We start from the raw sequence: 23828 nt of genomic DNA on the forward strand, positions 1-23828 counted from the left end.
CTGGACTTGCTACGGCGTCCTTCTCAGTTAGCCACTCAAACTTGTCCCTATTCTTCAATCCCAGACAAGCTTTCCCTTCCATCAGGCAGGGTGGGGAGAGGTTACATGTAAGGAAGCTGGGGACCCAGCAGAGGACATGCTCAGCACCCTGACCTCTCCCAGACCAGGCTCCTCTCTCTCTCTCTCTCTCTCTCTCTCTCTCTCTCTCTCTCTCTCTCTCTCTCTCTCTCTCTCTGCACATAATGGGAGCTTCATGGAGCTTTAAGAAAATTAAAAAAAAAAAAACAACAAAAACAACAAGGAGGGAGAGACAGAAAAACGAGCTTTTGGGTTTAATATTGGGGTCCTTGATAGACAAAAAATAAAAATGTGAGAATCTCATGGTCTCAGTGAATGGAGACTACAAAAGTCAAAAGCACTACCAGTTAGTACATGATCAGGACACAGGCTTGCTAGCATTAATTAGGATTCCAAAAGTCCATTTTCCTCCTATGAGATATCCAAGGCAAAGAAAGTGTTTAAAAAAAAAGAAAAGCCAACAACAACAGCAAAAACATTCTTGAATAGATAGAGGCAGATAGACTGACAGACACTGCTGTCTGAACATTGGGTATACACATTCACCAGACGGCCTTTGTGCACCCCTAAGGAGTGGGAAGGTACACTGTGAGCCTCACCTCTGACAGCAATAATCATCCTCCAACAACATGTACAGTGCGGACGGCTCCGTTTCCAGGACACTAATATCGAGCAAGGCAATGCAGCATCCAGGGGCTTCCTGGGGCTGCTCCAAAGCTCTCCCCAAGCAGCTCTGCACAGCCCGAGACAAAAACTCATATTCTCTAAGACTGATCTCTTGACCTTGCCGTGCTCAGATCCACTTGAGGACAGCGAGGGGAAATGCTGGGGCTTGTTTCTGCCTTGCAGTCATCTCTCCGCTCTATCCGCTTTGGTGCTGATGGGGAATGGGAATTCTAAGTTGCTGATGGCTGATGGCTGGCTTGTGGTTATGGGATTGTCGGGGGTCTGCCTCCACCCCCCCTGCCTGCCCCTGCCAAAGGAAAGAGATGACTCCCTCAGGATCCAACACTCTGGCTCTGTAGAAACAGCCACACTGTTGCTTCAAGGAAAAAGCAAGCTGTGGCTCAGTTGACTTTAATGTCACCGTCACCATCATACTAGTGAGTCTGAGATGTCACTAAACACCCAGCATCATGCCTCCTCTTCTAACCCACACATCAACCTCTTGGGATAAAGGCCTTTTCACTCGGCATCATGAATTGCATGCTGTAGTAAGCTGAGGCTTGGAGAACACACAGGATTTACTTAGACCAGGTTTGAACCCAGACCTACTTTACTTCACAGACCTAACTCTAAAATTCTAGGTGCTTTGGTTGAAACCACCATTCTAACACTGTCTGCTTCTCCTCTCAATCTTCATGGCTGATCATTCTTGTTTTGCTTTGGGAAACCATAGCCTGTCATCTAGAACCATGGCTACTTGCTCGATTGATAAAGTTTTATTAAAACATTCCGTGTTCATTCATTCATACTTTGTCCTTGGCTCTCATGCTATCATGTCTGCAGCTTGCTAGTTCAGACAGAGAGCATAGGGCTGACAAAACTACAAGTGTTTACTATCTCAACTCCTCAAAGAAATAGCTTGCTGACTCCTAATGGAGTAGATAAGACAGATTCCAGGCTGAAAGTTTAACTTCTGTTACCTCACTAAACTCAAATTGTGTGTGTGTGTGTGCGCACGCATACACCAGCCATGTGTTGGGAACTCCTGTCAATCTCATTTTACAAAGAAAAAAAACAAGTCTTGAAAAATTGTAATAGGTTAGCCAAGGCTACAGACCTAGTAAATGACAGCTAGAGGTCAAACTAGGCCCCCAAACCTAATCCTAAGCACATGGCATTACTGTCTGCCATGAGCCTGACAGCACATAGGCTCTGGGCACACAATGCTGAGTGAGGAATAGCTCTGCCCATGAGGAGGCCTGTGAGGCAGATGATGCCAGACCAGTAGTTTGTGCCTAGGTGTAGCAGAGCTGGGGTAGGATTGTGGGAGCTCTGGGGTCACACTTGTCCAGGAAGTCTCAAACAGTAGCAGATCTACGACAAATGCTGCCAGGAGCTAGGACTCATGGGAGAAGCAACATATGGGAAGGCAGGCATCAGGTAACGCCATCACTTCTCCTGGGAGACCACTGCTCCAACTGTACTGTGGACTTGGTGTTTTTCATTATGAATAATACGTTTTAAAGTGATATCGAAGCTCTTGGCAGCCTTTCCTTGGCCTCTAAGAGGGCATCTCTGTAGTGAATGGTTTTGTCAAAGATGTGAATCCACACTCAAGAGTGGAAGACGCATTCATCTCTCCCTTAGGCTGGGAGGGCAAAAGAAGTGAGAGGGAAAAAGTTCGTTGCCGTGCTCCTAGACAGTACAGTGAGCATCCTCCAGTGGCCCTGCCTTCCAAAGAAAGGCTTGCACAGATGGGAGGCTCCCTGCCATGGGCTGGTGTTAGATCGTCACTGGGAGACATTTTGGCTTTTGCTAGAATTCCATTTGACCTCTAAGACCCTCAGCCTTCAGGCTGTGGTTCTCTGGAGACATCACCGGGCAACCTTCCTCCCCACTCCAGGACATCTTCCTTTTGCTCCCACCTGAATGAAAGAACTCACATTCCTTCATTTACTGCCATTCTGGTCTTTCCTAAGATTTCCTCAAAACTCTTCCAGAGTTTGGGCCCGAAATCTTAGATGTATGAAAACGTTCGTGATCAATATCCTTAGGATGATGGCTCTCAGATCTCACGGTCACAGAAGAAGGCTGCTCTTCCTTAATGCAGAATACGCTTCCCAGAATTGAGGTGTGGTAAGGATGTTTCCCCTCTCACTTGCCTTACTAGGACGATCGGACCAAATTTTATGCTTCTTTCCAACTTCATTTCTTACTTCCTATCTCCAGTCATGTACTAATCACTTTGGGTTTTAATTTGTGTTTTCTTCTAAGTGTTCTTACACCTCCACTCCAGCGTCATCAATGCCTACACCCTCTGTGTACTTTACAGATAGGGAGAGAATTCTTGGCTGATTCTGAAGACAATGCTACCTGGAGTAGAGAAAGTAGCCACCAAAATGTAATTAAGTGTTTCTGACCTGATGGGTACTTTTCTGAAAGCTTTATGGGTGTGACCCCTTGCTTAACGTTCTCTGGTGGGTTCTTTAGAAATAGTCTTAGCCAAGTATCAAGATGGGAAAAATGAAGCACAAGGAGGTTAAGCCTTAATTACCCTCCAAAATGGATGTAGAAATCATCAGGGCCAGCGTGGAATCCTAGGTAGTTGGTGCTCAGAACAAAGACTTCTGTGCTTTGGGCTTCACCATCTAAACCCTTAGACCTCTGCTGTACTTTAGGGGTTTCTTGGTCGTTCAGATGAAGCAAGCCATTCACAGAAGATCTGGATACAAAAGAGCCTGGACCTCCCTCTTGAGACGACTGCTTTGAGCTGTTGGAGTTGAGGTACTGTCCAGCAGCAATGGTGTCTGGCTTCCCCACCATCTGTCCAAAGTGCTGGGATCGCCTGCCAAGTTCTGTGTCCCTAGGTAGTCAGTAGGCTCAGATCAGCTCCGGGAAACAGAGAGGCCACCACCAGCCAACAGCCTAGCCAGAACTATGGCAGATAGCCACAATCTGGCTGGATACAGGATCACTCATTTTAAAGTCTCTACTGAGGCAACACAAGTGGGGTGGGGCTAGGGGTTGGGAGGAGACAGGGACAATTCCTAAGCCAGAAGATAAGGAAAAAGGAAGCGGAGCTAGTGGTCTTCACAACCTACTGTGTGCCAGTGTGCTTCCGGGAGCCAAATGAGGAAGCTAAGGCAACACCCATGAAACGGCTTTTCCTGAGCCATTCTGCAGGGTGTGAGGTGAGCACAGGACTTCCTCCTCAGGGACAAACCTCACCAAGTAAGTAGTCAGAGGTTGTCACTTAAGGAGATGGCTTGCAAATTAGGGTAATGGGTATCACGAGGGATAGAGAGAAAAGGCAAATGCCTGCAGTTGCTGGCTTGGGTGGTGAAGACTGAAGGGCTACAAGGAGGGTAATGCTGTTGCCAAGATAGAGAGATCAAGACACACCAGCAGACTGATATCCCACATACCAGTCAGAGGAGAAGGCAGTCCTGTGGGTCTGGATGGCTAGGAACGAGGAACACCTACCCACCCTCAGTCCCCAGACTTGTCACCAGAATGTCGTCTTTCTCCATCTCCTGTCCTTGGGGCTGACCTAGACTACTGACAGTAGCCACTGACTGGCTTGCTCTGCTCACATGACCTTCTTTGTGCAAGAAGACAGAGGGGGGAATAGAAGGCTTAAATATGAGGCTTTAAAAAAAACACATGGTTTGGCCCAGGCAGGACATCCTTGTTATGCAAACACTGTGAACCCATCCTGCAAGAGGTGAACAGAAGGGCCTTGTCATCTGTGATTCACGTGACAGACAAATGGGGCTGCTCTCCTGAACTAGCACAGAGAACGCGTCCCACAGAGGGATGATTTCAGCGAGCAGAGAAGACTGCCTGGGACCTACTCCAGCATGGATTCTCCCTGGAAGGGCAGAGAATGGGGGAGCGATGGGGGTCACACTGATAACAGGCGGGGGTGCTGGTGACTGTGAGTGGGCAACTTAGGGGGTCAATACTGCTGACAGAACACAACTTAATTATCTGGGGCTGGCAAGAACGCCCAACGTGAAACCCTGAACTCTTAACTCTTTAAGTGTTAAGTTTAGACAGACAGACAGACAGACAATTTGGTAATTAATTCCTGCTGGCAGCAGCAGAAAAACTAAGGGATTAATTGTTAGAGTTCCTTTCTGTATTGCCTTGGCCAGGAGAGAATCATGGACTCATTAACTCTTCGTGAATTAGGAAGAAAAGAAAGAAAATATTCTATGCAGGCAATGTGCTTGCACATGCGCGTACACACACACACACACACACACACACACACACACACACACATTCATACACATATGGACTCTGGCCAGGCCCGAATACTAGTCTTATCAGCTCCATAAGTATTCTTACATACTTACATATATGCACACATACCTACACATGGCAAACAGACACTTCCATACATACATTTGGTGGGTGGGGTTGAGCCCCAGATGATACACTTTATTCCTCTCTCTGGCCCTCTTATACCTTCTTGGACAAAAGTTCTTTAACATCATTTCATAGGCAAAATGTTACATAAAAGGAGAGTTACAGAAAGATGTTGATATTAAGTTCAAAGCAGCGTTTCATTATGAGTTCAAAGCAATAGTTTCATGTGCCCTGGCTTTATCACCGTGCACACCTGTGGCGTTATCCTTAGATCTGACCTAGAATGAATGTCTTTCTTTCGTCACAAATTTGTCCCAAGCCTATTTGTCTTTTTGGTGTAATTATAAAAGCTCACTGGATTCCTTATTGTTCTGCCCTTACCTACTATTTTTAGAAAAGTGGGCGCGTTCTACTCTCGATTCTAACTTTATTATATTCTTCTGGCAAAATAAATAAATCACCTCTTAAAACTTTCTCCTTGAAATTATTTGAACCAAACCAGGATTTCTATAACCACCTTAATTCACGGTAGGTGATCTTTCTGTTGATCTTCAGGAAATCTACCCAATAGGGTGGGCTGATGCCCAAGAATCATTAGACTGTGTAATAGTGACAGGAAAAGGAGTGTCAGCTGCAAGAAGCAATCCTGAGATGAAGTCTCTTGGGACTTTGCCTCTCAGGGCTCCCCCATCTTTAGGCCATGCACTGAAACGGTGGGCCACCTCCAGGAAAGTCACCTGCTAGCCTTAGCCTCTCCTAGATGGCTTCTGATAGAAGACTGGGAAGGAAATGAGAGAGATGGAGAGAGAGAGGAGAGAGAGAGAGAGAGAGAGAGAGAGAGAGAGAGAGAGAGAGAGAGAGATCTCAAAAGAAGGCAGAGATATTTTTGGTTCCACAGGAACCACAGCACCACCAAAGCTGGGGACACCCATAGCAGCCCTGCCCTCTGAGGCTTCACTCCCTTACTGCTCTGACTGGTATTTGAGGTTAGCCAAAGCTCTCAATATGGCCTTTCAGATTCAGGTCCAGCACACACCAGTGAAATGAACAGCAGTTACTACGCCATCTGCTCTGTGGCACATGTGGTACAGACACACTGTTGCCTTTCACAGAAACAAAGTGTGGCTCTTTAACAGAGCCACTAGAGCCTGTGCTTCTGGCAGCGGCTGGCTGCCCTGAGTTCTCTGTTCTGGGATGAGCTCTGACCATAAATTCCCCCCACCCCCACCCCCTTCCTCTGGTGAAAATTCTGCAGTGTAGGCAGGGATCCAGAGGAGAGAAAATCATTGCAGCTCCTGGTAGCACTCTGCAGCACCACAGAGGACGGCACACTGCGGAATGCATGGCTGCTTGCTGTTTCTCTCCAGCAGGTGTGCAGTGACTGTCTGTCAGAGGTAGGGGTCCCTGTAGAGCCCAGTGCAGCCTTTCTGCTGATTCTTCAATGGGTGCTCGGTGTCCTCCAGCTCCCATGGAAATTCTCAGATCCTAATCGCACTTTGCAGCTCTCATGCTCCTGTCAGACATTTTGGTGAAATCGTTCTTCATCACTACAGTTTTCTCAGCTACAAAAGGGCACAGACGAGGCCTGGCTTGTAAGACCTTGAAGGAAGGCAGATGTGAGCCTCCTCTGAGAACATCACCCAACCTAGTGAAGAACAAGGGGTTTTTCAGGATTCAGTCCAGGGACCGTCTTCATCAGGCACATACGCCTGTCAACATAGGAGCAAAGCTTCTTTTGGAATGGGAGATGTCATTTAGACCATGTATGCTTGAGACTACGAAATGCAAACAAGATTAATTAATAGGGAAACAGTCTTAGGTCTCACAAAACCAAAGTAAGTGGTCCTGAGGTGTAGGAAGTGTTTCTAGTCTCCTTTAACACAAGTGGACCCTGCTCGCCAAGGAGACAGGAAGTGTGTGGCCCTAAACACTGATCTTAGGAGTGGCTGTGGCTATTCTGTATCATCAGAGGGAAGACTTCGAGTAATGGAAACCATTGCTTACTCGTCCTTGGAGGAGAAAGAAGGGAAATGGGACACCATCACTCACTCATGCCTTCACTCATCTGACAGCTACTTCTCCATAGTCTCTGAATTCTTCTATTTGTCTGAGCTGACAGCTCCCCGGTGTGTGGTCCCATAAAGAGTAAATCGGAGTCAAATTAAAGATGAAGTGATACAACTTAAGAAAACAGTAAGAAAGCATCGCCAGTCATGTGATAGGGTCGAATTGCATCTGGAAATACCAAGAAAGCTCCTGGGAGAAACTCTAAATACCACACAAGCTCAATAGTATTAAGACAGTGCTTTTTCATAGATGAGAGGACGCCGGACCCCGTGGCCGCAGGTGGACCAATGGCTCTAAAGCTTTTCCCTTTGGGAGGGTGGAGGTGACCTTTTGGAAATACCAGCACAAGCAGGCAATGCCTCTTGCTGGGACACAGTGCACCAGGGCAAAATTCCTGTGTGGCTGATGTCCCAAGACCTACAAGGTGGGTGATCCCAAGAGATGCTAACTACTCTCCTCACAACCCTCACGACCCGTACACCCTCGACAAGGAATATTCAGAAGGATTAATTATCAACCCTAAAACACTTACTAAAGACCCAGGAGGAAACAGTGGGGAAAGAGGCTAGAAAGGGGGAAAGGAAGAAAAGGAGGAGGAAGGAGGAAGGAGGGGAAGGGTGTGGAAAAGGAGGTTCAGAGTTGGGACATAGAAAAGTGAGGTGAGGAGAGGGGAGATGGTGGAGCTGAAGAGAAAGAGATAAAGAATTGTACAGTGGGGTTGAATAGGGGGTAGGGAGGAAGAGGGAGGGAGATGGAGGATCCGTGGTGTTTGAAGTCTTAACATGAGCTGTGTTCATCCAGCTCATTGCAGTAGCCCCTGTGCTGGTTCATGTGCCTGAAGCATTTTGTTTATTTTTTTAAATGACTGAAGGAGAAAAAGAATACAAATGAAGACTAAGGCGGTGTTTTCTTCCCTGGTTTCTTTGACAAACGAAGTTGGTGGCTGACAGTGCTGGGAAAATAATGACACCCATGATCTGCTCTCTAAGACACAGGGAGCCAGTCTTCTCCCTCAGTCTGGTTCCACAGACTGATGGTGACCCTGACCCTGACCCAAACAGAGGCATGGCTCCACTGCTGTTCTCGAAGCTTCAGGGGAAGAGCAGGATGCCAGAGCCTTGCATGCCACACAAGCCCATCTACCAGTGTTTCTGAGCTCCTGTGACCTGTCAGGAGCCATACTGCCTAGGCTACACACCAGCCACATTGCTATAAATCAAGGCATCTCCAGATAGAGGGGAACAGCTTAGAGACTCAGTTTGTGCATCTATAAAACAAACAGGATTGTCCTGGGAGTTTTTAGGCTTGATTTTCTTAGGCATTTCAGGTCCCAAGAGTGAGGCTCAGAGTGTCTGGAGGACCCTGAGTTTCCCTGCTTTTCCTAGAACAGCTCTACCTCATTCTGTTGCAGATATTGAAATGCTACTCAAGCTTGTATTTGGAAAGACGATCCCACTACTAAGAGAGATTTGTGAATTACTAAGATTCTCACAGGTTCTAAAATTTAAAGTTTCATTACCAAGATTATATTAGCCATTGAAGCCTCTTGTCGATGAGAAATCATCCAATCGCCAAACACTTAAGGAGATTCCTACAGTGAGCAGGGCTAGTAGACACCAAATGAATTAACAAACAAGCTAAGAAAAGAGAGTGCCCATTAAACAGAGGGACTTGGGAGGTAGAAGGGGATGAGAGAGAGCGCCCGAGTCTGACAGCCTTGAAGCCAAAGCTTTGCGTTGTGGGGCGAGCCTAGGAAGATGAGTGAGAGATCAGTTAGAATCAGGGACATAGGTGAAAGCCAAGTGGAGAGCGTGACCCTAGTATCCTAGGACTAGGAGAATCAGGTTACAGAGAGCCTGGACAGGGTGGTACACTGTGAGAGGGAATCAGGAGCGCAGCAGAGCCAGGTGACTATGGGACATGAAGACTACAGGAGGAGCTTAGATTGATCTAAAGTGCAGTGGGACGGCATCATGGCAGGTTTGTAGAGAGGGGGCTGCTGTGATCTGACAGTGCAGTGTCACACCCCACACGCGGAGCCAAGAGGAAGGCAGAAAATGAAATGAGCACTAGTGGAACCCACTGGTTGTCAGGGTGGTGCAGATAGGACAGGAAGGAGACCCGAGGATAAGCCACTGGAACCGTGTGGAAAGGCCAGTGGGGCAGCAAGGAAAATGAAAACAAGATTCTGTGACCAGCATGCACATAATCGAGGGTCTTTTGATACAGAACACATACAGTTTGGGATCTTAACTTTACCTTCCAGAGACTAATTCTGCTTTCGGTGCAGCCATTTTGGCAATGCCAAAATGTTGTTAGGTTGTTGGGATTTTTTTTTTGTTGGTTTTATTGTTTTTTGTTTTGTTTTGTTTTGTAACATTTTGGGTAAAATGTGGTTTTTGTTAGACCCAAAATACACATGCTCCTCTTTGAGAAGGCTTATTGAGAAAGTTTTCAATCTGGGCAATCTCCAGATTAGAAACATTAAAAAAAAAAGATGTAGATTATAGTATTAACTCTTTGATTTTAGGGGTGTGTGCAGTAACACCTGCTGACAGATCTGACCAAGCAATTACGTGAACATAAGTGGAAGGGGATACATGCTCAACTCAAGGACCCAGAGGCCAATGACCAATGACGGTGAAGGGCCTTCCAAAGACTCAGAATTGTGCCTCGGACTTCAGAGACTGCATTAGAACACATCTTTCTCCCTGCTAGGAAAACAAGACCAACATATAAAAAGTGTTTTACCAACTAAAGAAGACTTGAGGTCTTAAGGCTAATAGCAAGTTCAAATCCCATCCCCGAGACTTAGGATATGTCATATAACCTTCTCTAATTCAGAAACAATGCTTACCAGCTTCCTAGTAGGGATTACATGAGATTTGCAAATATTTTGCTATAAAACATGGCATCCATGGTAAGGGAGATTGCTGACCCTAAGTACAGGAAGGAAAGGGAGAGGGCAAACATGTGAGCAAATCAAGCTGTCCGAGAGGAAAAAGGATGGGGAGGAAGAGCCTCCTGATCAAAACTCACCAATGGCTTCTCAGTATCTAAACCCATGGCTGTGGGCCCCATTCCACCATAAACTTGTAGCAAACAAAACCACAGGCATTGTCTACAAATCACCCACCACTTCTTTCTTCCCACCCTAACAGACATGGATGGCTTAAACAGAACTCCGAGGAGAAAAGTGAAAATGTTTACTATTTGGTCCTAAGCCCAAAGTTTAAATCCCAATTTACAAAGACAAATGTCCTGATAGTTAAAGATACATGAAATAAGTCAGATCCTTCCTCCCAGTCAACCACAATTCTGTGTCACATTGGGTATCGCTTTTCAGGAGCCAATTCCATCCCTCAGTGGCATCATAGGATCTCATCTCCTGCTGCAGTAGGGATGTGGGTTTACTCTTTTTCAGAGTCTGCATCATGACCATTAGAGTGCACACCTCTAACAGGCTTCCAACTTTGACCAAGTTCAATGTGAGTCATATACTGGGTAAGCATAGTATACTAAAAAGACAGGTATATTTCATTCATCCCACAACTACTGATAATACATCACTGAGAGGGAAAGAAAACTAAAATCAAATATACTCTTGATTAAATAAGCGTGAACATATCAATGCCATGCTAACGATAAAACTTTGTACAATGGATGTCCTAGCAAGAGCATGGAGTCGCAGCTGCTTTAAAGACAGAGGCAAGAATTCAAAGGGGAGCTTGAACAACATAGCAAGAGCTCACCTTTTAAATAAATTTCTCAGAATTTGCCTCATTGCACAGAAGGCAAGGCAAGTTAGATAATGTGTGATTATACTCGTTGGTTCTATGAAAATTCAACGAAGATCTCCTCTGTGCCAATCCAGGGGCAAAGATTCAGGGTAGACAGTCAGGACCTCTTATTCTCAGGGAGCCTTTAGTCCAGTTGAAGAGACAGAGTGTCAGGGGGGTAATGACACTACAGGGAAGCAAGGACATACCAAAGCCTGTGACGCATGGAGGTGACAAGTTGACAGACATGGTTCCTAGGAACACCATTTTAAGATGTTCCCTCTGTCAGGGGAGGTAGAAGGCCCAAGACCCACTTACAAATGTCTCTATCTTTATTTGTGTCCCATCTAATGAGCTAGAGTTGACCTACTCACCACCTTGGCTATCTCTTTCAAGCGTCGCAATTCTGTGAATTCTTTATATAAGCCAATTCACTCATTTCAGTCCAAGTCAATCATGAGTCAAAAGTTATGCACTTAACCCTTTGCAGTGTCATCCACATGCGCTCCAGAACAAAGAGCTGGAGAGGCAGAGGAAGCCTGGGGTTTGCAGAACACAGAGGTGGCCTTGGTGGCGATGTCTGTCAGACAGGTGGACGCTGACTGACTCTGTGAGGACCTCTGATATGGGTGAAAGGCATAGTTGGAATATAAATAGTCAGTATCTTCAGTAAATCAATAATCAAGGAGAAACTAGAAACTATTGCAAAGATCAGCTATGACTCCCAGCCTGCAGGCCTGGGGCAAGATGCTTGATCTCTCTGGAGAATGATTCTGGACTTTGGCCAGGTTATTAATTGAGCACTAACCACCAAGACCAAAGGAACTCCCCATCAATTAGTGGGGCTGATAGCCCATGAGACTTAAATCCTCCAGAGAACTGTGTCTTTCAGCCAGGTGAATGCCTCAAGAAAAAGGACCCACAGAGGACTGGGGACACAAAAGTTAGAACACAAATATGTGTCTCATCGAGAGAAGACGATTTCCTAAACTTCCCAGGCCCCATATAGAACACAGACTTTTCACAGTAGCTTAATGACTCCAATATTTCAAGTTTTTGGTCTTTACCTCTACCAAACGAGTGTAGAGAAAAATTTAAATCTCCATAATTCAAAATAAAAATAAAACTTAAAAAAAGGATGTGGGTCTGGAGAGATGGCTCAGCTTTTAAGAGCACTTGCTGTTCTTGCAGGGGACTCAAGCTTGGTTGCCAGCCCTTGGTTTGGTTTGCTCACAACTCCCTGTAACTCCAGTCCTAAGGGATCTGATACGCTTCTGGATTTCTCACACAATGCATTCACATGCGTACCCTCCTACACATAGGTAATCAAAAATAAATGGTTAGAAACATTAAAAATGTCCGTTTAAAATAGCTTCCATCCAAGAATGAGGTACAGCATTCCTCTCCTTTATTAGCAATGATAAAAAAAAAAACAGTTATTTTGAACTGCCCAAGAGTAAGGGCAGAGGCTTTGGGGAAAGAGCCCCCCTGTACACAATGTTAAGGGTGTAAATGAATGCACAAACATGCTCCAGAAGGCTAGACTATAAACTGATAACCTCAACAGTGTTAAATACAGTTACTTTCATCTACTAATTCTTCTGAGAATTTATTCCAAGGAGATAATTAGACATATGTGCCAAGGTTCACGCAGAAAGCATGTTCCTTTTGGTGTTAATAATACGAAGTACTTAGAAATATCTAAATATCATCAAATGGAGGTTATTTAAAGAGATCAGGGTACTGTACAACATAGCCCTGCCCCTAGACAGAAGGACAGCAGAAATCTGGGAGGCACAGTGTGACACTTTCTCCAGGTTCGAGGAAGGGAAGGCCTCCTGCCATCCTTGTATCCGTAACAAACAGCATGTAGACACACTGTACCACAAGATACAAACAACAGACCCATCCGAGGGGGTGGCGCACGGTGCCTCTAGGTGGTGAGGTACCTGGTGATTTTTTTCTTCCTTTAGAAAAACACCTATGCTATTTGAATAATAACATAATAATAATAAGCCCATGATATCATTACAAGTAGGATATCAACTATATTTAAAGGTCAAAGGAAAAGTGCTAAAGGGGAGAGAGTAGTGCTGACATCGGAACAGTAGCTGGCTTTAAGGAGATGGCAGAGGGAGTTTAAAAGCTGCTACAGGTTTTGGGTGGAGCGATTCAAGACCCAGAAAAGGTAGAAAGGCCCAGCACTTAGGAGTCTATGCTCCAGAGTCAGTCCTTAAGCTGAAGGGCCAGCTTGGCCACTCTTCAGGTAACCAACTTGGGACAAAGTAGGAACCCTTCTGTTTTTCAGTGTCCACACTTATAAAATGAGGAAGCAATATTATCTGCTCCTAAGAGTGTCATGAGGGCTCAGAGAGTAAAGAAAAACACACGTCACAGTGTCTAGCATATAATCAATGGTCACTAGACTCTAGGGCTCAAAATCCAGCCCAGCTTGGGTGAGGAACCTTTCCTAAAGTTGAAATCCTAATGAAAAATTAAAGGATCCTCGGACAATGTGGTCTACAGAAGCAGGCACTGGGAGGTCTAAGCTGTGAAGTTCAAGGTGAAGAGACCATGCATGGGTTCAGGCATGTGATCGCCCCCTTTACAAGATGAGAATGACGTCACAGATGGTCATGTCTCGGATTTAGTACCAAATGCCCACACAGCACTTAGCCACAGGAGTTTGCAACACACATTCATTACTATAAACATTCAATAATTCAATGACTATGAAACAAGCTGCCAGTTTCCTGTATCCATGTAAGCTTAGCCACTACTTATGGAAGGGCATAGAGACTTATTCATGAAAGAACTCTATTTCTAGATTCAACCGGATGGAAAATGCCTATGCAAAATCTAGGAATCATGGAACTGGCTTTAAGCTGTTGGTTGGTGCACCATGCAGAACAGTGGGGTCATCACCCTGCGGTGTCACAAGGCAATGCCATGGTCAGAAACTTGCTAGACCAGTGAGCCAGGAGGTGACAATTCTTCAAAACTGTTAACTCCTTCTTGAGCCCGTCTCTACTGCTCTGGGAAAGCTGAAGGTGGTGGTTTACCCTTGGGTGGAATACAGAGTCCTGTGGATATGGCTGGCTGCAAGCTACAAGCACACACAGTTACGTAGCCCCTGGAATCCACAAAAAGACATGGTAGCAGGCAGATAATACCAGCAATGGGAAGAACACTTCCTATTCCTGCTGGTCACTTCCTGTCTGCTTGGCTGTCAGCTTAGCTACTTGGCGATGTCATCTCATGAACTTATCATGCAAGCCACTGCTGGCTGTCAGACCGTTCTACAGATAACAATTTAAAAAAGGAAGTCCTTCCGTGAGTAAGAAATAGGGTCTAAGGTACACTTAGAATAGGAAGGTGGTTAATTGCAAAGGCTCTGTGGCAGCATCTCAAACGGACTTTAATCCTTTTGGGGACCAGTCACACATATGCTGGTACCCAGAATCAGGGAACAGGTGAAATCTCTCAAGGCAGTAAGCGTAGGGAAAGCCAAGGTGGCCATGACATTATCTAGTAATTCCTGAAAAAGCAGAAGACCAAGAGAAAAAGTGTAGGTTGTATCCCACCTGTTACAGAGGAGCCTCCAAGCAGCAGGAATTGAATGTGTTGCCAAAAGTCCCAACTTCAGGAGCAAAGAACTATTGGTAATGAAGCCAAGACTTTGGCTCTACTCAGTAAGACCGGCTACCCCACAGATCACTCTCTCTAAGATCCCCAAGTGCTGAGAAGGGAGATGCATTTGTTACTTTCTTTCAAGATCTCTCGGTAGACCCAAGTAGGCTGTAAACGACCATTACTCCTCATGGCTCTGGCTTGCATTGTTCTGACAAGGCTAGGTCAGGACAGATCCCTACATCGTTCATACCTGGAGTGACTTTTCAAACCACTGCCAGCATTTGTCCACCCACCAGGCAAGTACCAGGAGGACAGGGCCAAAGCTTCCTGACTTGAAGTTGCAGATGCTCAGATTCAAATAATATCTCCTTGACCTTTGGTGAGCCTTGCGTTTTCTCGTCAGTTGAGAGGATGCCTCGGTCATCTGTTGTAGGGGTTAAATGAGATGATTCTATACTGGAAAGGCAGTGGGGGCCGTATTAAAGAGCCAAAGATGGAGCGCCACCATTTACGGTCTGATCCTGGCTCTACCACTAGCTGTTCATCTTTAGACATGTTGCTGAACCTTTCTGAGCCTCAGTGTCCTCAACTCTAAAATGGGAAGAACAGAACCCATGCACATAGGGGTTTTGTGACGAGCGAATGCGTTCAGACTTACAGAGTGCCTGGCGCTGCACCTGTCACATTAGTGGCTACTCTGTAAGTGGGAGTTGTTATGATTAATGTGTAGAAAGCCCTCGGCGTGGTAAAAATAAGTATTCAATAAATGGTGGCTGTTATTCCTGCTAGGAACATGCTCCTCGGAGGATTTTGTGCACATTTATCTCCTTGAAAGCAATAAAAATGAAGATGTTAGAGAAGAAGCGTGTCCTTAAGTAAATGTCAGTCATAGCTGGGAGAAGCCACGGCTTCTCTTGTCCCTCCAGGGTAGCCAGGACCTCTACCTGCCCCGCCTGTGCCCAGGCTCTCTTCAGCTTCCCGTGGACCTGCCCTTCACACAGCCATCCACCCTCTTAGCACATGTTTATCAAGCACCTACAGGGAGGTCAAAGGGGGGGTGGCAACCCAGGCACAGAATGCAAGAACTCCAGCTACGTCCTCTCTGGTTACAGGGCGATGAGCAGTACACATGAGGTTAGTGTGCACACAAATGATTATCTAACAACAGCTGGATTTGCATCCTAAAGGTTGTGATGGTAGGGGTCCCCTGTGGTATCATTACACAGATATAGCCACTTTCCCTCAGTCCACCTCCCCGGCAGTCATTACTTCAGTGTCTATCAAAAGTCTGTTTTAATTTCAAGAAGCCTGTGCAGATGGAATTGTGCAAAGCAATGTTTTGAGACAGTCTGGTTTTTTTTTAACCACTGATGTGTGCTAATGTTTTCTTCTTCTTTTTTATTGCTGAGTAGTATTTCACATGTTGGATGTCACATAGCTTGCTTAACCAGACATCTATGGAAGGACTGTATCTGTCTCTCTGGGGTTATTTGAAAAAATGAAAAAGCTGTGATGAACGCTTGACAGATACTGTCGTGGAAATCTCAGACAGGAGTCTTAATGTGTTCTAGCGTTAGGGACCTAGCGACGGAGGAAGGCCTTGTCATGGCTCCTTAAAGAAATGCTATTTAAGGTGGGTGTTCACAGACGGAGTTGGCTGAGTGGTGACTGAAGGGAGAGGAGTTGGTTTAGGTAGACAGGCACTTTGTTTGGAGGTCCCACACCCAAGGGCACCTTGCTCACTATGGGGATTAAGAGATGGCAGTAACGGCAGGCTGAACCCTCAATATTCTCGCTCAAAGGAAACTTGGCTAAGAGGTTAGACCTTGGTGACGGTGGCTTCTCCCTTTTCAGGCACTTCCTCACTGCTCTTAAAGGCTGTCTGGCCTCCAACGCTGTTCCCACCGATGCAGTGGCCATGTTTCTAGCTGAGCACCTCCAAATAATGACTACAGCTGTGGCTCAGTCCCCATAAGTGGATTTCAGCCGAGGCTGCAACACAGAGCTCAGCCCTCTGAGTCTCCCTGATGCCTCGATTCTGCCCTGGTCATCCCCTTCTGGGTTTTGTGAGGCTATTTAAGGAGTTAAGTTTCCCTCACTGAAACACAGAGAAGCGGCATGGAAGAAAATAATGGCCGCAACGGAGAAGAAATTTCTGATTGACATAAGTGGAGAAGTTCCCTTAGGAGCATCATGTACCATCAAAGCAGGAGAGCCCCAGGTCATCTCTTACTCTGCCTGTTTACGTGCTACGGCAAGAAGATGTGTTTAAGGTTCCCATAGCCTTGCGCCGCGATTCGATGCTCTGGGAAAAGCAGCCATATGGTCTAGACATAGCAGGTTCCTTTGCAGTTCACACATTCAGAGTGTGGTACTATCCACCAAATGGTACATGTATTGTCTCTTTGCTCAAGACAGGGAACTTCTAGGAGCAGAACTGCTCCTTGGAATCCACTGATAGACAAGCCCATCGGTTCTCTCGGTAGGTCAGATGTTTCATAATTAGCCTAATTCACTGATGATCCGTTCAGTGGTTATGACTACAGTGGCATAATATTTCAACTGCAAGGGAAGCACCCCAGACAGCTCCTAAGAAGAGCAGTCAGGCTGGGAATGGCCGGCGGGGCTTCCTGTATTAAGAGGAGAGAACCACTGCATCCTGCTTGGCCATCCTCCTTGTCTCCCCCATTAGATACTGCTCTAAAGACCTAAGGGAGATGTGCCCAGGACAAGTGTGTGGTTCTTCTCAGTGAGGCTCCATGGCCCAGCCGAGTATGAAAGTGAGGCCCGTGCTCCTAAAGCGAAGCAGCCTTGAGTCTGTCGAGCTTGTGAAACAACCACACCACCGCAGGAGCAAATCGCAGCAAGTGCGATTCAAGGAAGATGGGAACATTAAGAACCCAGCCGGCGAGGTCAACACCCAAACTCCCGAAGACCCAGGCGTAATGGGGAAGACGCAAGCAGCCAGGCACCATCACCCCGCCACCTACTCGCTGTCTTTCCCCAGGTCCCACAAGGCGGGAGGCTTCCGCAGCATCTCTATCCAGACCTCCCCCAGTCTCAGGAAGCATTTCCCGGTTTTCAAAAGGAAGAGGCTCACGACTAGCAAGTCCCTGGTAGAAATGCCAACAGCATCCCCAAGTGCCATCCAGGTCAACGGCAACCTATCTGAACAAGATATCGTGTCCTCTGACCTCGCCTTCCTGAGGCTGGCTCAGCATCTCGAGGATGGGCCTCGAAGGCTCAAAATGCCCCACCCATTTCTCCCCAGGATGCCCAAGGTGCAAAGCAATGGGCCTGTTAGCTTCTGCTTAGAATCTGGGACTTGGATGTCTTCAGAGAAAGCCACGGCTGCCATTCAGGTTCCTGATGACATTTGTCACAGTCCCACCTGGGAAGCTAGAGAGTCTACTCTCTGCCCAGAAAGCTCGGCGGAAGAGAGCAACTCCATACCTGCTTTGATCTCCATGTGTCCGGGGGATGGGCAAAGAGTGATGACGTCAGATCCGGAAAGAGTACCCGCCTGCTCAAATAACAACAGCAGTGCCAACAACATCCAGGGCACGGAGAAACTCACATCCGAATTGCTTTTGCCCAAAGCCAACCCTGATGACAAAGACCTTGGCCTTCCATCATCTCAGTCAAAGAAGATGTGTGTCCCCTCGCCACCACGGACTCACAGCTCACCCGAGCCAGGCTCCCACACCCAGCCAGCCCACCTAGGAAAAGCTTCTGATTGCCCAGCATCGAGTGACCATCACCAGGACCCGGAGTCACTCAGAAGTAGCAGCGCATTCAAGTCTGTCCCTGTGTGCTGGGAACATGTGACAAAGCTCCCCCACCAGTCAGACACCCCGGAGCTTCAGACTGCTCTTAGAAGTGAGCGCCTCCCTTCCTCCATTCCAAGGCAGGAGAACAGAGCCCAGAGCAGCAGGGAGATAGGAGCGAGTAATCACAGTCACCTGGCACAGGGAGAGCTCTGTGACCTCCAAGGCCGGCTGCAATCAGTAGAGGAATCGCTACACTCAAACCAAGAGAAAATTAAAGTCCTATTGAATGTGATTCAAGATCTGGAGAAAGCTCGCGCTCTCACTGAAGGGTAAGGTGGATTTCTTTACGGTGAAAAACCACTGAGCCAAGTCATTTTCTGGGAAGGGATGGGGAGAAAGCAACATCTCCCCCGCTCCCCCAAAAAAATCATGCTCTGTTGTTTACCTAGATGATAACGAACGCTCACCCAACCCAACCACTATGTATAGATTTTGCTAATCTTCAGTCTTGGCAGCTTCCAACAGACTCCCATGGTTAATCCACTATTGGCCTTGGGCTTGAACAGGTTGGAGAAAGGGACTAAGGAACTCCAGGATTAAAAAAAAAGATAGTGTTTATAAAGATGGGGGTCTAGTCAATAACGAATGGGGAGAGTGATAGCAGTGGGGACTTCCTGCCCTCTGAGCAAGCTCACACATTTCCCTTGCTTTAGTTCTGTGCGTGTATTGTCAGGAAAGACTTAAGGAGCTCACTAAGCAGGACTTCCTCTCCACTGACCAATCAGTTACATGAAAATGAGGCTGCGGTTCTGAGAGAAGCCACAGCATATTGTCCTGAGCTGTGGGCTCGGACCTAGTACGTGGGGCGACAGGCAGTATTTGTTTAGGTGTAGACTGTTCTTCTATCTAGAAAGGCCCTACACACCAGCAGAAAAGCAATGGTGGAAGCTCGTCAGACAAGGTTGGAAAGAAAGTAGCTAGCTGGCAGTGGCTACTAAGAATCAACCTTAGGAGACTGGGCTGACAGAACCAAGCATAGGGACCAGGTGTCGCCATATTAATCTGCTACTGTCTTGCAAAGTTCCCTTCAGGACCACAAGCAGGAAAAACACATGACATTTGAAATCCATGAAACATATACCAAGTATCCCAGGAATGGGAGGTTCCCTTGTCATAACCTCAGCCATCATTTTCCTTGTATCTTCAAGTATCTTGAGGGCCTGGTGAATGCTGAGCTGTGGGGACTGTGGCGAGTTGGTAGAACGTGTGTCTCATGTGGCTTTTGCCTGTGCATTTATCCTGGTTGTCTTCTCTTACAGGCGGAACTTTTATCGGACTGGCCAGGATCTTAACAACTGCAGCACCTGTCAGAACACGGCGTGCATCATATACAGGTACCAGTGCAAACAGTGACCTGCCCTGCAGAGCAGGATGCCTCTGGTCCACAGAACGCGCTAGCAAACTGTCTTAAGATAGAGAGCTGGGAAAGGCAGAGACAAGCACCCGAGCCTTAAAACAGAAGGTGTTTGTGCAATGTTTTCATTTGGTTCCGAGGGAGGGAGTTTCATTTCTTATCATCAAGGTCTAGAATCAAATCCTCTGATGCAATAGTAGGTCTGAGGGCAAGCAGGAGCCATTACCTCTGCATGAACATCTGCATCTCGTCTCAGTTACTGGTCAAGAGGTGGGTCCAGGAGTTCAGGAAGTTTAGAGATCTGCCTAACTCATGCAGAACATCTTCAGAGAAGGGGCCAGAGTTGGGACTCACATCCACATCTCCCTAATCCTAGTTACCCTGTATCTCTCATCCTCTGCTCTTCACTGTCTTATGTGTCAGTAACTATGAGCACTTTGTGTGCACCGATAAATCCACCATTTCTTCCAAGTGCAAGACAAGGCTGCAGTAAAGACAATTATTAGACCTGTGTTTGAATGTCCAAATCTTACGCCTGCTTGTTTGACTGGCCTCGGTTTCCTTGTTTATGGAATAGGGACAATGACCTGTATTCAGACGGGCCAGGAAAACAACTGTCACAGTGTCTGTGAATGCCCTTGGAGACTGCAAACATCTGCACGCACACTTCAGCTCATTGCTGGTATCACTAGAAAGATCAGTGTCCCTTTGGTGGAAGCCCATTTGAAGGCAGAGTAGAAATACAGCCACAGGACTCTTTTTAGTTGATGATGTCTAATTTTTCTGACAAAGGAGTATGGTTTCTTTCTCTTTTTTTCTGTACGACATTTCTCTTTGAAGAAAGAGCAAGGGCCTAAGCAAACCACTGCTCCAAAGGGCTGCCTGTGTTCTCTCAGAGCTGCTCCTTCTCTAACAGCTCGAGATCTCATCCTAATGAGCAATGTGTACCCGGACACCAGCCAGCAGGCAGGGCCCTGAGCATGTTCTCGGTGACCTGTTGGCTCCCTACATGGAAGACCAATACCTACAAGTTATGGGAGACTCTAGGACCCCCAAAGCTAAAAAAAATGTACGCCTTCACAGCTCAAAGCAAATGCTCTCTCCCCCAAAAGAGGACTCTCGAGAAAGGCCTGCAGCACTGGAAAGTAAAACAGAAAATCTCATCAGTTGCTGCTCTTTAATTTTAATCTTCTGTCTTAAGCAAATTTCCACACCACTAAGAGAACAAAAAATTATTACGTGTTTAGACGGAAAGTGGGATTAAAAAATCTATTCATCAGAAGCAGAAAGACTTGAGTTGGGCTAACGTCCACATTTTAGACAGTCTTCCTTCAAGTGCCCAGGTTATGTGTTATCTACTATTTGCATTTTTTTAAAAAAAATTGGCTTATGTTAGTTAAAAGGCCACATAGTTATTTTCCAGTCTAATACAAATTTCATGACCTTCCCCTGAGCAAGTCATTTCTGGCTTCTGAGTTTCCTTATTGGAGAAGTGAGACGCTTTAATTACATGGTCCCAATGGTGCCTTATAGTTCTGACATTATGTTATTCTAAGCTGAATTAACAGTGACAATATTTGGTTAAACTGCGACCTTCCAGAGTCTGAGAATGTTTGCGTTTTTCTAACCCTTACTTCAAATACCCCAAGCAAGCATTCTAATGGCAGTTACATACCAGCTGGCATGGCGGACCTCTATACTGTCCTACCATGCCACCCCAGCGTGCATGGTTTGTATCCGTCCCTCACGACATGCAGCCCCTGTTGTCATTCAAAGCCAGACTGTCGTCTCAGACAACAACCTGTATCCTTGCCCCTAAACCACTGCAAAGGGATGGGCAATTAATTTGATGAAAGCAGAAAGATCAGAACAGCGTCGTCATGGCAACAGTGAGATGTGAGTTGTCATTTAAGGAAAAAAAAATTTAAATGACTTCAAACTTGGGTTGTGTCCTGGAAAGTCAGATCTTAGAAGCTAATGAGCAAGTGATGCGAAATCCTCGTCCGCAGGCTGTGGTCTCTCTCCCTGATGACGGATGGCTCCAGTGCCTGTCACTGTACATAAAGCACACGGTACATGATGGATGGATTGCCCACTAGCTTTCCTTAGCTTTCCTTCCCTGGAGAGGCTGCTAAGTTAGCAACACATAAGGTTTGCTAAGTGGTGTTGCCTACAGGCCTCACCTCATCAGCTACGGGCTATGGCTATGCTGTCAAAACACTGAGGTCACTGGTTCTAAGCAGCTTGTTCTCTCTGACCCTCCAAGCCTCCTTGGCTCCCTCCCCTTGCCAGGGATCTCTTAGATAAACCATCAAGGAGTACAGCATCGATACTGATACCCCAGTAACCCAGGCATGGCTCTTTAGAGCTTCCAGAGATTCAATGCACCACGAGAAGAATGACTTCAAGTTTTGTGGGGGAGGGGAGGTTGGGTGGTAGTGTGGTTGTTGTCTTGGTTTTTGCTTTTGTGAGTTTTTGTTTTGTTTTGTTGGGATTTTTGTGTGTGTGTGAATTTTTGTTTGTTTTGTTTTTTCAGGGGCAAGGGCTGTTGTTCTGAAGTACTGGAGATTAGACACAGGGCTGTCTTTTTTTTTTTTTTTTCTAACTAAACTCTCAGGGGAGGGGTGGGAATTGGCTATACCCCAGTTTAAGCTGCTTCTAGCCTGTTCGATTTTCCATTCGCTTTCGTTAGCTTTAATCCTGGGTCAATTTACCCAAAGGTTTGCATGAATGCTACTGGTGATTCCCAGGAACAAATAACACAGAATTACTTAGTGAGAAACGTGTTCTCTTTTCAATTTCATTTCGATCCTTCTGGTTACCTAGAAGGGAAAAGCTGTGCTCCTTACCACAGCATCATCGTTCAACCCTTCCCAGCGTGTGCTTATCACATTTCTGTGCAAAGAGCGAACAGATCTCAGGTTCATAGCCATGGGCAAGCAACAGTATCTTCGCCAGATTGTAGTAATTTTAAGCGTTTCTGCTGAAGCTTTTAGCTTGTAAAACCAATCCTCTTAAATATTCATGAGGAGTGATACAGGTCCCCCCTTTCTAAAATTATCCTGCTTGGTTTGTATACTTGTTTAGATTTTAAAAGTAGGCTGATTTTGAACAGAAAAGGTTAAGTAAAAATGGGTGTGGGAGAATCTCACAAAAACGCTAAGAGTATCAAGGGGCCGCTGGACACACCTGTTTTCCCAGCACTTGGTAGGCAGAGGCAGGGGGATTGTTGAGATTTCAAGGCCTGTGTGTGTGTGTGTGTGTGTGTGTGTGTGTGTGTGTGTGTGTGTGTGTGTATGTGTGTATGTGTGTGTATGTGTGTGTGTGTGTTTGTGTGCATGTGAATGTGTGTATGGGTGTGTGTGTGTGTGTGTGTGTGCATGTTTGAGTGTATGTGAATGTGTGTGTATGTGGGCGTGTGTATGTGTGTGTGTGTGAGTGTATGTGAGTGTATGTGTATGTGTGTGTGTGATGTGTGTGTGTATGTGTGTGTGTGTGTGTGTGTGTATGTGTGTATGTGTGTGTGTGTGTGTGTGTGTATGTGTGTGTGTGTGTATGTGTGTGTGTGTGTATGTGTGTGTGTGTGTGTGTATGTGTGTGTGTGTGTGTATGTGTGTGTGTGTGTATGTGTGTGTGTGTGTATGTGTGTGTGTATGTGTGTGTGTGTGTGTGTGTGTGTGTGTGTGTGTGTGTGTGTGTGTGTGTGTGTGTGTGTGTATGTGTGTGTGTGTGTGTGTGTATGTGTGTGTGTGTGTGTGTGTGATACATCCTCCTCCTTCACCCTGTCCCTGCTCCTCCAGCCATGTCATCCACACTCCTCTAAAACAGTCAGCCTGATCCTCTCTGGAGGACTTTAGTTACACTGCTCATACATTTATACTTTTCCAGATAGAGCTCCCGGGGCAGGGAATCTACTTGATTAAAGTTGTAAAATGCCTCTAACATTTTGAGGAAAAATAATAGGACTTTTTCCCCCAGAGGGGGAGGGTGAGGTCCATCTCCCACCCAAGCGCATCCCTTAGGAAACAGGAGTAACTTGCACGCTGG

At 46.3% G+C, this 23828-nt stretch overlaps 1 protein-coding gene across 2 annotated transcripts in view; it reads left to right on the forward strand.

Annotated features, from left to right (window-relative positions):
• Insyn2b (inhibitory synaptic factor family member 2B) overlaps positions 1 to 23828 on the forward strand; it is a 109988-nt gene that overhangs the window by 71980 nt on the left and 14180 nt on the right. Inside the window, exons 2-3 of one of the 2 annotated variants that reach the window (XM_032912773.1) lie at positions 16452 to 18696; positions 19687 to 19761. In XM_032912773.1, the coding sequence (XP_032768664.1) occupies positions 17357 to 18696; positions 19687 to 19761 (1415 nt within the window). In that variant the 5' untranslated portion in view covers positions 16452 to 17356. Of the gene's footprint in view, positions 1 to 16270; positions 18697 to 19686; positions 19762 to 23828 lie in introns of those variants that run through there. The other variant, XM_032912774.1, reaches the window with a different exon arrangement.

This window comes from Rattus rattus, chromosome 9 (genome assembly GCF_011064425.1).
Source record: "Rattus rattus isolate New Zealand chromosome 9, Rrattus_CSIRO_v1, whole genome shotgun sequence".
Classification (NCBI taxonomy): domain Eukaryota; kingdom Metazoa; phylum Chordata; class Mammalia; order Rodentia; family Muridae; genus Rattus; species Rattus rattus.